This window comes from Eretmochelys imbricata, chromosome 19 (assembly GCF_965152235.1).
Source record: "Eretmochelys imbricata isolate rEreImb1 chromosome 19, rEreImb1.hap1, whole genome shotgun sequence".
NCBI lineage: Eukaryota > Metazoa > Chordata > Testudines > Cheloniidae > Eretmochelys > Eretmochelys imbricata.
In genome coordinates this window covers 5,124,174-5,140,728 of record NC_135590.1, presented here as the reverse complement: position 1 = coordinate 5,140,728, position 16,555 = coordinate 5,124,174, and the positions used below count along the sequence as shown (strand labels likewise).

The window sequence follows — 16,555 nt, the reverse complement described above, 5'->3', positions numbered from 1 at the left end:
GGAGCAGCAGGGGCCTGAAATAACTGTTAACTAACTAACGCTATTAAATGCATAAATGTCTCTCTCGCAAAGACATAAAGTGCAGAATATGAATATTAAACATCTAGAGTTGTTAAAAAGCAAAATATTGCCTTAAAATAACCCAAAATGTCCTGCAAGCTGCCTTCATGCCTCTTTTTTTGCAGTACTGCTCCTGCCCTGTGTCAATAGCCTGACACTTGTTCTCCTCAACAGGAGCAGGATGAACCCTAAGGTCCACCACCTTCACGCTGCTGGCCACTCATCATCACCTTTCTCCAGGGCATCACCCTAGGCGAGAATGGTAGACGAAGCATGGTGAGGGTCTGGTTCTTTAACATTCTTCTTTTCCTGCAGGGTGAACACCACTGACTGACAGGTGGGGGAATGGCTCTCCCTCTACACAGGAGTGATGGTTCTGTAATGTAGATTCATGGATGGGGGTTTCATCAATCAAACCAAACCAGGTTGTTGTTGTTGTTTTGGACACCAGTCCCAGTGCTACCGGTCCTTCCCTTTTCACCCACGCTTATTCCCCCACATTTTAAGAGGGCACCATATAGAAGCAACTAAGCTGTGGCACGAATCCTACCAATGCAAAGTGGAGGTGGATAATTCCAGCGTCGGACGGTCCCTGGCATGCAGGAAATGTGTGAGTGCCCCTAAAAAATTAAATAAGATGTTTAGGAGATTTGGGGTTTCTTTGTTTCACAGCAATGTTGAAGTCCAGAAAACAAAAACCTTCTGGATTTGCAAGTGTATAGTACCTGGAGTGCATAGCCTGGCTCACACTGAAAGGAGATGACATCATTAACCAAGTACCTCTCTCCGATCTTCAGGCCATTCCCAGGCACTGCGGGTTCTGGACAGCTGGACAGGCCGACGGCTGTGAAAAAGAAAGAGTGAAATTGAACACTCAAAGAGAGAAGGGAATGTGAACTATGGCAAAGGCAGAGAAGGAAGAACCTTGGGTCTCAATGGGACAAGGACATCATACTTACAGACACACGACAAACAAGGGGGAGATAGACTACAGGAGCAAACACTGAGAAAGATTCAATGCAACTGAGTGTGAATAGAGGGGAATCTGAAGCTTAACTCACTGTGTCCCTTCAATGGTTGCTAATGACCTCCCCCATAGAAATCAGATGGGGAAACTCCATTTTGCCATCTCCATCTCCCTATGAAATCCCCCGAAGAACAGTGTATCATGGCATGCTTTGCCCAGTCCAGCTTTGAATGCCTCTAGTGATGGGGCTTCCATCACTTCCACTGGGAGACCATTGCAGGGTCTAACAGAAGTTACCACTGTCGTATTTCCCCCTGATAGTCAAATTCAAATTCACCCGTCTTCCATTTTACCCCATTGGTCCTAGTTCTAAACCCTCCTCTACACAATCCCTGTACCGCTGGGCTGGGAACACTTTTACCTGCCAACACCTCTTCCCAAGGGCCATCAGCTAGAAAGACGGATCCCTAGAATGAAGTTTGTGCTGCATCCCGTGCGACTTTCTCTTGCCACCTAACCTGATCTGTATGCCCATGCCATGGTGCCCATCTTCCTAACACCACCCTAATTGCTTTTCTCCATCCTCCAACATCTCATTTACACTCCTGGCCTTGGCAGCTTTCTCTGGTATCTTAATAGTTCCCCACGCTCTATTCTCTAGTGCTTTATGCAGTCCAATTTTATTCGTCTTGCAAGAGCAGGCTCCCAACACTTCCCTTGGGGAGAGTATTTGTCGGATATGAATAAGTAAGATGTAACCTTCTGGTTGACAGGCATGAATGCTACTGATCAGACCTCACTGACTCAGGGCTAGTCAGCAGTGTAATAATTGCTGTATTATACATAAGCAACAATACATCAGTCTTTAAAGTAACCAAGAGTAGAAAAGCAAAGCACTGAGGCAACGAAAGCCCCCTTGAGAATGTTAAATCGGGTTTGTATTCATGTTGCTGTACATCGTTTTGTATCGGATGTTGCCTGATTTGTAAGAGGAGGGAGCCAATCCCAGTTGTCCGTTGCTTGACAAACTCCAGTTTATTTGAGTCACGCTTGTAGTACAAAGAGTCCATTCTTTTTCTCGTATGTAATTTACCCTTTTTGGGGACAGAGACAACACAATCCCATTTTCCCCTTCTCTCTCTGCCCCCTCCCCCCCTCTCTCTTTAATTATGGAATGAATTTATCATTTGAGACAGGTAACTAACAGATCTGGGTCTCTGATAGTGTCTAAATTGAATATTCCATGAAGATTTTACTCAATCCCGTTTCCTTCCAGGCTACAATTACAATGAGAAGGAGGCCCACTGCAAACAGGATTAGCAACCCCAGAGGTCATATATGTCCAGTGAGGTGCTCCCCTCTTTATGTATTCCCCCATCTCCCACTTCCATGGCGCCACATGGAGATAAAACTAAGACAGTAGTTTGCAGTCACCTCAGCTCACCTCATAGCCCACCATAGCTCAGCTGTCTGCCAGAACCTCCCTCACTCTCCACACTAATAGCTGTCACTAAAAGATAACCTTCAGCATCATTCCAAGGGCTAAAGTTCTGCTTCAACTCTACAATCTGGAGGCTGAACTAGAAAGGGGAAAAAAAAATAACCTTGACATGGGTTTGATGGCAACTCCCCTTCTGATATCAGAGTCATGCTTTCTGGCAAGAAAACATGCATAGCCACATGTGTGGCTGTATCTCCTGACCTTCAGGGAGTAGTGAGAGCAGATCTGAATAACTTCTCACACAGAACAATGGGCGACCGAGTCATCCTCGGTGCCAAAGTCCATTAATTTCCCTCTGGTTTTTGGGCATGTGGAGATAAGGGCTATTTCTCAACGGATCAGATTGGGGGAGAGGTGGAAGAAACACTACGTATGAGCTCGCCCCAAGCTGCTTCCTTCTGATGTTTCTAAGTATACAAGCCGGAAACTTCCTGTCCCAGCCTGGAAACCTGACCCCAAAATGGGGCACCCAGTATAGTTCAGCCAATGCCTCAGCTGAGAACCATGATTATCTATCCATCTCAGGGTTTTATACTGCTGACCATCACCGTAGCATCTGGGTGCCTTCAATGGCAATAGCCATATCGTTGCTGGACTTCATGGAGTTGCTGGCATTCTCGCTGTTGTACCTCACACTAATGTACTGCTTTACTAATGAACGCATTAGGAGCGAGGTGCTCTTATCCCCGTTTCACAGAAGGGAAAACTGAGGCAGAGGATGGTGAAATGACTCAAGGTCTCACAGCAGAAGAAAACAGGTCAGAACCCAGGAGTCTTCATAGCAAATGACCAACCTCTTTTGGGCTACCAAAGCTGTCAAACCCACCCTGTCTAATCATGCCTCCAATCTCACCACCACCACCCAGGGACGCGCCTGATGGGTCAGGTTTGACTGTTCCTGGCCCGCTGGTCACAGCAGTCCCAAAGAATGCAGGTTCTCTCTACAAGCAAGTCTCCTCAAGTAAAGAAACAAAAAGTCCCGTGGGAAGAAAGTCATGGGATATGGGCACATCAGGCGACATGCTGTCCTATTGCTAGGAATAACCACGGCTGAACTTGGTGGTGACTGGCTGGATTAGCACATGCTTGCAAGTGAGTTGGTAGGCATGGAGGAGGGGTTGGAAGTGCAATGAGGGGGGCCTGGGATCCCACAGAGTTCTGACGATCTCCCTCAATAATCAAACAAGTGCTAGGAAGCACCAGGGTGACCTGCCCTGGAAAAGGAGAGGGCACATGTGGGAGACTAATGTATTCCACAACAAGTCACTCATCTGCTGACCCACCCAAGCCTCTTCCCTGTCCCTGTGTGGCAGCATTCACCAGGGGGTGCTCCCAGGCTGAATGGAGAGAGAGAGATAGAGGCATCTGGCTACAGATGTGTACACTGCTGGGAACAATGGGCTGGATGGAGAGAGGAAGAAACAGATGGGATGCAGATCTGCCAGGTGGGCTGGTGGCCCAGCAGATGCCTCACACCGCCGTCTCAATGTCAAAGCATGCCTGCCCAGCCCCTTTCTCATCGTGCCGGGGAGCATCCTTTGCACCCTCCTTCCCAGGCTCCTTGCCACTCCGCAGCAGAGACACCAGCCCAGAGGGGATGACAAGCCCCGGGCAGCTGACTGCATGGCAGGTCTCACTTTCACAGACCCAGAGACAGCATCTTTTGCGGACAGGCAAGCCGTAAACAAGAGGAACATTGGGCTTCAAGGAGAGAACATGGAGGAGGACAAGCGGGAGAGGGCACATCCGTGCATGACCCTGGGGACTAAGGGAAGCAGCAGGAAATGGGGGTGAGGGTGGAGGAGATGGCAGGACATGCCAGACCCTTCTGTGGTTACTATGGAAGCTTCTGTAGTGCAACATGTTGGTCAGGGACGGAAGAATGGTGAGATGACGTGCTGGGAGCTTGGAGGCTGCCCCATTTACCCCTCCCTGGGCAATTGTAGCCGGGCCAGGAAGGGCCTGGCACAGCTTTTGGGCACAACCGCGGTTTTGCCAGAGACCTAAGACACAGAAGGCAGCCTTGGGGCCAACCTGGACCTTCACATCTCCACTCCAAAACTGCTGAGGCCAGGGCCCTCTTGACGGGAGCAGGTGGTACTGAGCTCTCCAGCTTGGCTGGCTGAGTGGGAGCTGCCATCTGGGTTAGACGATGGGAGCCAGGTTGTGGACAGAGCAAAGCTCCGACGCCAAACAATCTCCAGGTGAGAGAGAGAGAGAGAGAATCTGGGTAGGAACTGCAGCCGGATAATACATCTTATTATTTGTATTACTGTAGTGCCTAAGAGCCACCCTGATGGAGCAGGCCCCCCTTGTGCTCGGCACTGTTCAAACACAGAACAGAAAGCCAGGTCCCTGCTCCAAAGAGCTTAGAGTCTCAGCAATGGAATGCAATACGGAGGTAATTTTCTTTTATAAGCTACCATCTAGGAACACACCTTGAATGCTCACACTTGCCCAGCCGATCTCAAGCAGCTCTTGCTGTGGTTAACAGTTCACTGAAGCATCTGCCGCTCCGGGTTCCACCTCTGGATGTGCTCTGAACAGAGGAGCGGTTCCCGACACAGTAACCAAGCTTCCTGGAGCACAGTGTTGGCCAAGACACTGGCGAGGAATACTCTACAGATCACCACCACATGGAGGGAGAAATAAACAGCCCTACTACCTACCCATAACAAGCAAGCGGAAACAGCGAAGCATTATACCGTGCCAAACACCAGGCAACACAGGGCCGGCTCTGCTCCCAGGGGGTGTCAAAGCTCCCACGCTGGCACAAGGGATTGGCCCCAAAGGAAGATCTCAAACAATTTCAACATGCACTACACATATTAACTGATCCTCATAGCAAACTGTCACTCCCATTTTACAGTGGGGAGCTGAAACACAGAGAAATTAAGTGACCAGCTCGCATAACAAGTCACGGACAGAGCTGCAGGACTCCTGGGCCACTACATGGATCCCTTGGGATCCCAACCACGGAGCAAGCCAGTGGCATGGCTACAAGGAGAATCTATTCAGACGGTAAGCTGTTTGGGGCAGGGACTGTCTTTTTATTATCTGTGTGTGCAGCAAACAGCACAATGGGGCCCTGACCCACCTGATCTGGGGCCTCTAGGTGCTGCCACAATGCAAATAAAATCAAGAATCATTTATGTGCTTTGCAGTAGTGCCTAGAGGTCCCCATGAAATCAAGGCCCCACTGTGTGGTGTGCTGCAAACACACATGGTAAGAGGCGGCTCCTGTCCTGAAGAGCTTACACACTAAACAGACAAAAGGTGGGAGGAGACACAGAAAGGGGAAGAGACTTATGCAAGTTCGTAACCTCCATCTCCTGAGTCCCACTCCAGGGTCCTAGCCTCTCCCAAGCCCTCCTCCTCTCCTGAAGTTTTGCTTTAACCATTAGCACACACAGGCTTCTGATGCATAAACAGAAGCAACCTGGAAAGTCTGGTGCAAGCAGACATTTCTCAAGGGCACAGAGTCTCTACAGATAGGCACCTGTACAGCACAGGACTGTATGCCATTTTGTGGACATTTTGCAAATGAAAGACAGTTGAAATCTATCTGCGGCTTTGGGGAGAGAAATCCCCACAATCTGTTGGCTCGAGATCTGAAGGCGAGAGTCGTGTTTGTGAGCACCTGTGAAAACAGGGTGTCCATCAAGAAACAATTATGTTCACATCGCCCACAGGAAGATTCCATTAAAGGAGACAATAGTGCCAGCACATCTCTCATCAGCTCAGTGCTGCTGATACCGATTCGGGCATGAGTCAGAGAGTGGGAATATCTCTGTACATTAACCTCCACGCACTTAGGGAGTGGAGAATGCCCTGGATTGGTTGTTGCAGACTTCCACTGTAAATGCACAAGCCTGCTTGCTTCCCCTGCTGTTACAGATACCTTCAATTTCATAACAGCGATCATTCTGCTACCTACAGCTCCTACGTTTCTGGACTTTGCTCTAGCTGTCACTCATACGCCCACTGCCGTCCTGCTGGAGAGGTAAAAGCAACCACCTCTGCATGGCTGCCTGCTGTAGCTTTTCTGGATTGACCAGGTCTGGTCATAGATGAGGAATCAAAGTACAGGCAGCAGGAAGAACGAAGCGTTGGCTTCATGATCAAAACCTGCCTGTTCTCTTTAATGAGAATCCCTACCACCCCCACTCTAGTCAGATGCAGCGTCCTGCAGAGATATACACGATCCAGGCCCCCTTTCATATGGATGGCTCCATGCTCCCTGTCCAAACCCATGTGTTGCTCCCATATCCTCCTGGAATGGAGGTCCAAGAATGGGAAGCGAACCTACGTCACGTCTGGTTGATGGGTTACCGCCAGATCCCTAGTGGTCAGGCCTTTTAACAGCGATTGGGGATGCACCAACACTTGAATCTTTCCAGTAAAGACTGGGAGATTAGCAATGGGACACTCTGTAGATTGCCTGGGGTAGCAGCTGCTTTGGCAGGAAGGTCTTCCTCAGGGCTTTCTATTCAGTTCATGCTAACAAGTCTCCCAGGTCTGATGTCCGAGGCTGTGAAAGTCATTAATGAGCATGCCCCTGTCATATTCACCTACACCATCGCTGCGTTGCCAGCATCTACCTTGTTGCTTCACAAAGTTCATTGGGATGGGAGGTGGGTTAAGATAGACACTGTCACAAGCCCACGTTCATTTCTATTCTTTCATTCCACGTAGGGCCAGATGCTGTTACACAGCAGTGCCCACAGCAACAATCTTTGCATCCTGGCACAAGAGGAAGTCAAGGTGGGAGGACAGCTGTGCACGTAGGCTCCCCACACACATTCATGCACTGGGGGACTGACACTGTGCAGCAGCAGAGTATAGTGTGTGCGTAAGTGCAAGGGATAAAGTGCCGAGCAGGATAGGAAGCGCAGGAGACCCCGATCTATTAACCTGCAGGCTGCCAAATTACTCCTGCCTTGTAAGAGAGGCGATGCTAAACCGGGTTTGTCACAGCTAAGCGCATCAGCAGCAGGACGAGGATCACATGTATGAAAACATCTCCTCGGCCATGTGCATTCTATGCCCACATGAGTACCTCTTTTACACTCTGTGCACTTGACTGTAAGAGAGCAGGCATGGATGGTGTTTGAGCACCGGGTCAAAACCTAGCACTTAACCTCACTTGCACCACCCACCTTATGTAGCCTCCACTTGCACTGAATTGTCACCACCTTACACACCATGCTAGGACCTGCAGGATGAAAGCTTGAGCATGTGCTGTTCCAGGAACCCATCTGGGAGCTGCGCTTACTTTTGTATTCCAAGTGAAATCCTGCAGCAGACACGCTGATATCCGAGTAGAAATGCAGATAGAGCTGGTTCGAAGTGCTGTTCAGCAAAGCAGGCACCGTCGTACCTGGGAAAAGAGGAGGGATGTATGGTACTGAAAGGTGTTTTTTCTCCTCCCCTTTATAGTCCGAGATTTGCTGCATAAATCTGAGAAGAATCTGAGAACAGAAAGTCCTTTAATTTAACGGCCCCGCTCAGTTTGAACAGGTTCTAATGAGTCCAGCAGAGGAATAGCCAAGGCCTGTCGGAAAAGACGTTTCCAAAGCCTAGAGACACATTTCATCACGTAAAGTCTTATCAGCCAGAGAGCAGCCTGACTGAGGGATTGAGAGGTCAATTTGGTGATGAGGATGAGTGGGAACAGACCTTGAGTCGCTGGGGAAGCCAGCGCTGCCCCAAGTCTGTTAACTATTAAAATAGCAGGTCCAAGTGTTTCTATCTGATATGTGGGACTGAGCACAGCCCTGGATGCAGTGGCCGCTGCTCTTTATGAATCTGACCCAGAACCTTTCATCTGAGGATCTCAAAACATTAAAAATATTAATCAATTAAATCTCACAATTCTGTGAATAACCACCGGCAAGTTTTTGCCAGAAACACTGCACCCAGGTGTTGATTCTGCAGGGAAAGGGTTAAAAGGGTTCTAATGGCTCAGTGATGCAGGTGACTTGTTACCCCCACTTGGATGTAAGGTAATCTCATTCTCTGGGATGAGAGGATCTAGGGTGATGGCTGAGTGGTACCGAGGGAGAAACCACAGTAGCAACCAAGTCTAGAGAGAAAGCTTGAGTTAGTTGTGATGTTCTCTTTTTCCTGTTTTCACTGTTAACAAAGGTGGCGGCAATCTCAGACTTTACAATGTATAAGCACTGGGTTGGTAGAGCAGTTTAGGGAAAGTCTCACAGTACTGTACCCATTTTACAGATGAGTAAAAATGAGACACAGAGGCCTTATCTACAGCACAACCGTTTGCATCCAGCAATGGTGCAGCTCAGGAATGCTAGCAATGGTGAGAGTACCTGTGCAGGCAGGATTTACAGCAGGTTTGCACAAGCAGGGTGGTCCAAACACCTATGCCTGACACTAGCGTTGACTCTATTGTTACTGCACCACTGGAGCGTTGCTGGAAAATGGTTACGACGCGCTCTAGTGTGGACACACTCAGCAATACTAAGTGACCTGTTCAAAGTCACCAAGTGACAGGTCAGTCCCATCACTGGAGCGTAAGAGTCAAGAGTCCAGACTCCCAGGTCCTACTTACTAGACCATGTTCCTCCATTTTCCCTAAGATGACATGGTGCTGCTGTTACCAACCTAATAACACTACAAAGGTGACCAGCCAGTGCCATGTTTAAGGTTCTCTGCTGGCATCTTCTGAAGCCAACCATAGCCTAAGGCCTCAATTCAGCAAAACACACTTGTCCCGTTTAAGCAGATGCTTAAATTTGTCCTGAGTCTGTAAAGCATTTAAGCATGTGCTTATCTTTTAAGCAGGTGTTGACGTCCAGTTGAACTCAGTGGAAATTAAGCTGTTGCTTAAGGGCTTTGCTGAATACTGCAAATAGGACTTTAAATAGCCACCTACCAGAGAAACTTCCCAGCATGGTGACAGTATTATCCCCTCCATCAAACACTTCCAGGGAATCCCAGTTCTGCTCAGTAACAAAACTGACCACTTGAATCTGAAACATTAAAAAAGAAAAGAATATCATTCACTTCGTACCTATGTTGTTAATAGGCAAAAATAATACCAACCACAGAGCCATTAATAAAGATAACAATGTGTCCTGTGGTTTGATCTCACTGTCATTCTGCCTGTGATGATGCATTACCAAAGTTAACAGAACTACAGTCTCAGAATGTCACTGAGTGCGCTGGGTGAAATTATTACAGCAAAACCGGAAACCATCAGTCCACATGCTGGGCCTGATCATCAGCTGGTGCAACCTGGCACATCTCCTTTGACTTCAGAAGCTGATTTACACCAGCTGAGGATCTGGTCCCTTCCTTCAATTTGGTAAAATTCTTGCAGAGTTCTGTAGGTTTTCACACTAAAACATGATGTTTTCAGAAGGAAGATGGTCCCATGTACAGTAACGCCAATGCTCCATGATCAGAAATCATGAGAATGTCTTGAGATTCGTGATATGATGATGATTATTTCTAATTGGGGGTTCTTCATATTGTCCTTCAGTTTCTGAGCCTTTTGGGTGCACTCAAGTCTTGTTTTCAAGCTTTTCCCTACAACTAGAAGCGCTGGAAATTTACTTTAAAAATGAAAACTGAGATTCTTACGTAATCACATGACTCCAGCAGCAGGGGCTTCAAAAATCACCAAATAAATAAAATCGTTACAGCTGGTGATACGGTATTTGCATTCTGAAATAGCTCCTATTCTTCAGCAAGAACACCTCGAGTAATTACCAGCGGATTTTTTTTCTCTTGATGCCTTTTCAGACAGATTCTAACAGTATTTCTGGGGACAAGGAATTCAAAGTGCTGGAGAAACAAGTTCTGTGCTTCTAGGTTGGCATTTTCAAGGCAGCCTAAGAGAGTTAAGGGCCCACCTCCCACTGAAAGTCAAAGGCAGTGGGGCACCCTTAGCATTCTTTGACAGTCCCCGGCTTAACGCTTACCCCATGGCTACAATTTTCAAAAGTGGGGGCCTAAAGTTAGGCACCTAAACCCATATTTAGGCTCCTATATAAGAGGCCTGGATCTTCAAAAGTGCGGAGTTGTGTGCCCACAACTGCCATTCAAATCTACGGGGGCTGTGGTTGCTAAGCCCCTGACAAAAATCAGACCATTTATCTAGGGCCTAACTCCATGGAATTTTGTACCCTCATTTGGGCATTTTAGCTGGCTAGATGGAATCGCTCTTGTTTCCAGAGCTCTTGCATATACCTATTGCTGCTATTCACTTGGATGATGTAAATATTTCTTACCAATCCCAGTGCTTATGATCAGCAGAAGTCCCGTTAAATTCAATGAAATTACTCTTTTAAGCACTGAGCTCAACAGGAGACAATTTGTAGGACTAAGCACTTGCAGGTACTTTTAGACACGACAAATCCTGATTTATATATAATCACACAGACTCCCAGACATCCCTCCCACCCCCGCCCATCTGGAAAAATCCTACGAAAACACCCCCTTTTCCTCTAAAATGCCCGCGTTCTGCATTTACAAATCCAGTCCAAATGCCTGAGTTCCTTTTGCCTGCTAATGCAAAGTCATTTTAAAAAAAATCAAACCATTATTTCTGGCATTTTAACCTGTTTTCCTGCTTGATTTACTCTGAATGATAAAATAACTTTGTGGCCTTATTTTTTTTAAACTAAGGGCGTCTATCTAGCTGGAATACTAATGACCCCTGTGGAGTCATTACCTATCACACTGACAGAGTCAATACCTGTCAGCCTGTATAATTGCACCCCAATTATTACTTATGTTTTTACAAAGGAAAGTGGGTTTCCTTTGCTTTCTTAAAATTCCTTTATTTACGTTTATAAAGCCATAAACATTTTAAAGGTTCTAATTCTAGACTGATGTGGATTCATGAGGGAGCTGCATCTATTTTCTGCCATGTATAGAAATTAATTCACACGAAGGTTTGCTCCCAGAATGAATAATTCATGGCAGAAGTGCAAGCTGGTGCATTGATTACATAAAAACCCCTGCCGGTGACTCACTGCTGCTAAGAAAGCTTTCGGTTCGCCTCCTCCTCTGATTTACAGTTGTTTAACCTTTAATTGTTGTACAAAACGGGGGTAAACCGATACTTAAATTAGTATCTAATAACTCTGAACATGTCACACACAAAAGGAGGTAATTAGGGGGTGGGGCATATAAGGTGCTCAGGGCTAAGTGGTTCTGGTTATATTGTGGTCCACCTCAGTGCAGAGAGAGTCTTGGGGTGCCTAAGCATAACTAGATGCCGGCTTTGCTTCTATGTGGGTCAAACACAGAGTGATCGCTCTTGTTCTGCCTTTAGTGCATCCTTTTTCTTGACAGCTTCCAGAGGCAGACTTCATTGGTGACATGTTCCACCTGTCGAAGCCCAGTGGCTCTTGCAAACTTTTCTTCAGCTGAGAAACTTCCAGCAGAGAAAAAGAATGACAAATCAACACCAGCCTCCTCTGCAGAAGGGGTCACATCACCTAGATTCACATCTCTGTCCCTTGTTCTGTGTGCATCTTCCTGGGTAAAACTGAGGGGGCTGTGGATCTATCCATCATCCATATCCCCATTCATACCATAGATGCACTGTGGCCCCCTCAGAAGACTGGCATGGACAGAAATGCTGCTCCAGTCTAACAGAATTATTTCTTTAGCTCAAGTAGCAGAGGCCTATCCTGAAGGGGAAGGACCAGTCCCTTGCTGATGACTCATCACTAGGCCCCTACCAAATTCATGGCCATGAAAAATGCATCACGGACCGTGAAATCTGGTCTCCCCCCTGTGAAATCTGGTCTTTTGTGTGCTTTTACCCTATACTATAACAAATGTCACGGGGGAGACTGACGTTTCTCAAATTGGCGGTCCAGACCCAAAAGGGAGTTGCAAGGGGGTTACAAGGTTATTTTAGGGGGGGTCCCGGTATTGCCACCCTTACTTCTGTGCTGACTTCAGAGCTGGGCAGCCGGAAGGCAACGTCTGTTGGCCGGGCACCCAGCTCTGAAGGCAGTGCCGCAGCAGCGCAGAAGTAAGAGTGGCAACACCCTGCCAGGCCATCCTTCCTTCTGCGCTGCTGCTGGCGGGGGCTCTGCCTTCAGAGCTGGGCTCCCGGCCAGCAGCCACCGCTCTCCAGCTGCCCAGCTCTGAAGGCAGCGTTGCCGCCAGCAGCAGCGCAGAATTAAGGGTAGCCGTACCGCGAAACCCCCTACAATCACCTTGCGACCCTCCCACAACTCCTTTTTGGGTCAGGATCCCTGCAATTACAACGCCCTGACATTTCAGGTTTAAATAGCTGAAATCATGAAATTTACTATTTTTAAAATACTAGGACTGTGAAATTGACCAGAATGAACCATGAATTTGGTAGGGCCCCACACATCACCATGGTATTGAATGCCAAATGGTTAAACTTTTGGAAATGACTGACTTGATGCACACTTAGAGGCAAGATGATTTTTGTTTCTCATGTGCATAAACCCAAACTTGTTTTTTTTCCTCTTTGCAGGTCACCTTTAGGGCTTGTCTACACAGGGACACTCAGGATAATTAATCCAAATTAAGAAAAGGGGTGAATTTAAACTGGATTATTTAAATCACATTAAACTCCGGTGTGGACATATTGTATTCAGAATTAAACTGGATTTGTTCAATTTAGGTTACTTTACTTCCAGAATGAATTAAGATAAACTGAATTAAGGCCACTTTAATTTTGAATAAGAGTGTCCACATGGGTTTAGTGAGGTTTAACTAATCCACTTTAACTTTCCTGAGTGTCCCCCTGTAGATAAACCCATAGTGGAAAAAGGGCTTTTGGATCATTTCCTGATTTCCCTTATATTACTTTTCCTAGTTTTACCCACTATGGTTTGTGGGAAGGTTTATTAGATGCATCATGATGATGGGAGGACGAAATCACGGGGAGAGCACTTATGAATGAAATACATGTTATTTCTGACCAGCCTACATTATTAGTCACTTCCTTCCATATCCAATGTAGGAATGTAAAAACAATGATTGGCTACACATGCTGAGAACATTCTCACTGAAGCTTTGCATTAAAAGTGGTGGAAGGAAGAATCAATTGATGTCACTTTAAAAAAAATCTGTGAATTAATTATCACCTCTTGATAATGTGAGTCCCAAACATTTTGCAAAATGCATCGACTGTTTAAATGTTTAAACGGAGCCTCCTGCAATTTGGTTGTATTAATGGCTAACATTTCAGATGAGTGGGAAGGAATCTGTGATGCATTTTGCAGCTTTGCAAAACATTCTGTTAATTGGACTTAAAATACAAAACAAGAAGCAGGAATTTGCCAGTCTGGAAGCAGTGACAGCCCTATTAGAAGCCACAGAGCACTTATTCCCTCCATTCCGCCTGTTAACAAACTGTCACTGATGTGACAGGCCATGGTCAGGCAAGATACTAATTTCAGTGACATGACTGTAGATCTGGAGTAACTCCACTGAAGTCAATGGAATCATTTCAGATTTACACTGGAGTCACACAGATCAGAATGCAGCCTGGTCGCTTCGTGTCAGACACAGATCTGTAGCACATAGGGACAGGGTAATAAAAGTGTACCTGAAGTCAGAACAAACATGTCATAAGACATACATTTACTGTGTGTGCCAACAGCTATGACTGCTGCAGAGAGAGAGAGAGAGAGAGAGAGGAAAAAACCCTCTATTAACCTATTGCCTGATAGAAAAATAAGAGCTTTTAATAAACAAAACCCCTGCAGATAAAATGGTGTAAAGAAGAAGAAAGAAGCCCAGCGAGTATCAGACTCTTGGAATGAATGAACCTATTAAATGAATCCATCTTATCTGCATCAACTGATGCCAGTGTAACATGTGGCTAGATACCTTCCTGTGAGGATGGGAACTTTAGCTAAGGGACTTCTCTCTGTGATGTGTTTTGAATGAATTAAATTCTTAGTCTCCTCAGGTTTGTGGCAGGTTTTCTGTGGAGGACTGATAAGTGCCAGAGAAACCAAAACACTACACAGAGAAACTGACCACTAGAACTACAGTGGTAGAATTATACCGCTCTAGCTATGTCAGTATAGTCCCTGTGCGGATAATCTAATCCGGACTAAAAATGACTTATTTTGGTTTATATTGTTTATGAGACATTAAACCTGCATAATTAAGCACCATGTGGCTGCTTTAGGCAACGGCACACCAAAGAAGACTCCCTTTTATTCCAGAATAGAGCATCCACACAGAGAGTTGTACTAGAATAGCTATAGCGGTTTAATTATCCCTCTGTAGCTCTGCCGGCCAACTTCCCCATGTAGTAATCCTCCCACTGAAATCTCACCCACCTTGGGCAGCCTTGGTGAAAATGAATGTCTGATTCCAGAAAAGAATGACGCTTTCCACTGATCTCCTTCTTCTGAGTAGCAGCGACTTGATGGTACTTGACCTCTACAAGTGCACTAGATACAGTATGTTCCTTCTCTCAATATCATGCTGCAGTGACAGCTGTTTAATACGGTACCTGTATTCCTGCTCCTTCAGGGACGGTTATCTTCCACACGCAATTGAGGCTATTCAGGTAGGGCTCAGGGAAGCCAGGGGAAAGGATGGTGCCTTTACGCTCGGTCAAGTTTCCACCACAAGGCACTGAAAAAAAAAGCAAATGAGAACTTGAATGTGTGCGAGCTCAGCTTTAATACCATCACTTCACTGGGGATGGGCAGAAAAGTACCTGAGATTGGGGGATTACTTAAGAAAGTGATTTGCAAATAAAACCATCAGGGTGGCAACACCGTTCCTGACAGTGCAGCACAATGGGAACCTGATCTTGGCCCCAAATCGGGGGTTGGTGGGGATGGGGAAGGAGTGCACCACATTTCAGCAATCCGGATCAGTGGGCAGATCTTGTGGAAACCATGATCTTTGGGCACAAGTTAGAGCAGCCTTAAGGCTGGTCTAATTTACAGCAGGGCCTAGTTCAGCCACCAGCATTGTGAAGGGTGGTAAGAAAGGTGGCATAATGCCACTTATACCCTCCCACTTAGGCCAGCTGTGCTGGGCACTACACTGGCACTCCTGGCGAGCAGGAGCAGAGTCCTTAGTAGAGAATGATATCCTCTCTATAGGTGACTGTAACCTTTCCATAGAATTCAATATTCCGTTAAAAGACCCCTAGAGAAAGGGAATGGTTTTCCATGACTTTCTATAGGGCTTTCCGACAAGGAATACAAAGAGCTAGGCATGCAGAGAACCTTGCTTCCCCTTTTATCCCCCACTGAACCAGGTTTACAAACCAAGACAGGTAGGCACGGAGACATTCCACTGAGCTAACGCTCCCGGCATAGTCAGGCATTCAATACTCCGGGAGCCCTGGAGAGCATATCCGGCGCTGCACTCGAATCGGACAACGGCCCCGACCGAGAAATCACTGCCAATCCTCCTCCCGTAGCGGGGTTCTGGCACGGAGGTGCATTGTGTAGCACTGGTGCGAGGAACCGCTTTGAACACAGAGGGAGGAAATGTTAGTGTGATGTTAGGAGACCCGGAGCCAGCTCATGCCACGGCCCCGGGGCTCTCTGAACACAGAGTAATGCTTAGCTGGAAAGCAGTTTGGTTCGCCTGTGGATTAGTATAGTTAAAATAAATATTAGTGTTATAAGAATGTGCTTAGACTTTATGGCATGCTTGTATTAGTCCTACTTATAATACCTGTGTCCCATGCTATAAGGTAATTCTCAAGTGTTCGCTCTATAGCTGTGAAACGTTTGTTCTGAAACTATGTAATTCACCAAACAGGGGGAAAAAAAGCTTCAACTAATGCAAAATGCTGGATTCCTATAGAAGGTGTTATCTCCTGGCCACTAGGAAGGACTACTGAATCCAAATGGGCCACTGTGGAACAAAAACTTTGTCAATTTCTCCTCCCACCCACCCACGAAGAGGTTAGGTGCAGAAGTGCTCATCTCATCAGCTTGGACTCCCTGACCAGAAGGAATTAGGGTCTTTTTATGATGTTTGGACTCTAAGGGACAAAGATTCCTAAACATAAGCAA

The 16,555-nt window shown here is 46.6% G+C and overlaps 1 protein-coding gene across 1 annotated transcript in view; it reads right to left on the bottom strand.

Annotated features, from left to right (window-relative positions):
* The window catches only part of CSMD2 (CUB and Sushi multiple domains 2), a 536,402-nt gene that overhangs the window by 95,180 nt on the left and 424,667 nt on the right, over positions 1-16,555 (bottom strand). Inside the window, exons 34-39 of the mRNA XM_077837745.1 lie at positions 15,797-16,000; positions 15,025-15,149; positions 9,427-9,523; positions 7,804-7,908; positions 786-904; positions 611-680 (exon numbers count right to left, since the gene is read on the bottom strand). Coding sequence (XP_077693871.1) covers positions 611-680; positions 786-904; positions 7,804-7,908; positions 9,427-9,523; positions 15,025-15,149; positions 15,797-16,000 — 720 coding nt within the window. The remainder of the gene's footprint in view (positions 1-610; positions 681-785; positions 905-7,803; positions 7,909-9,426; positions 9,524-15,024; positions 15,150-15,796; positions 16,001-16,555) is intronic.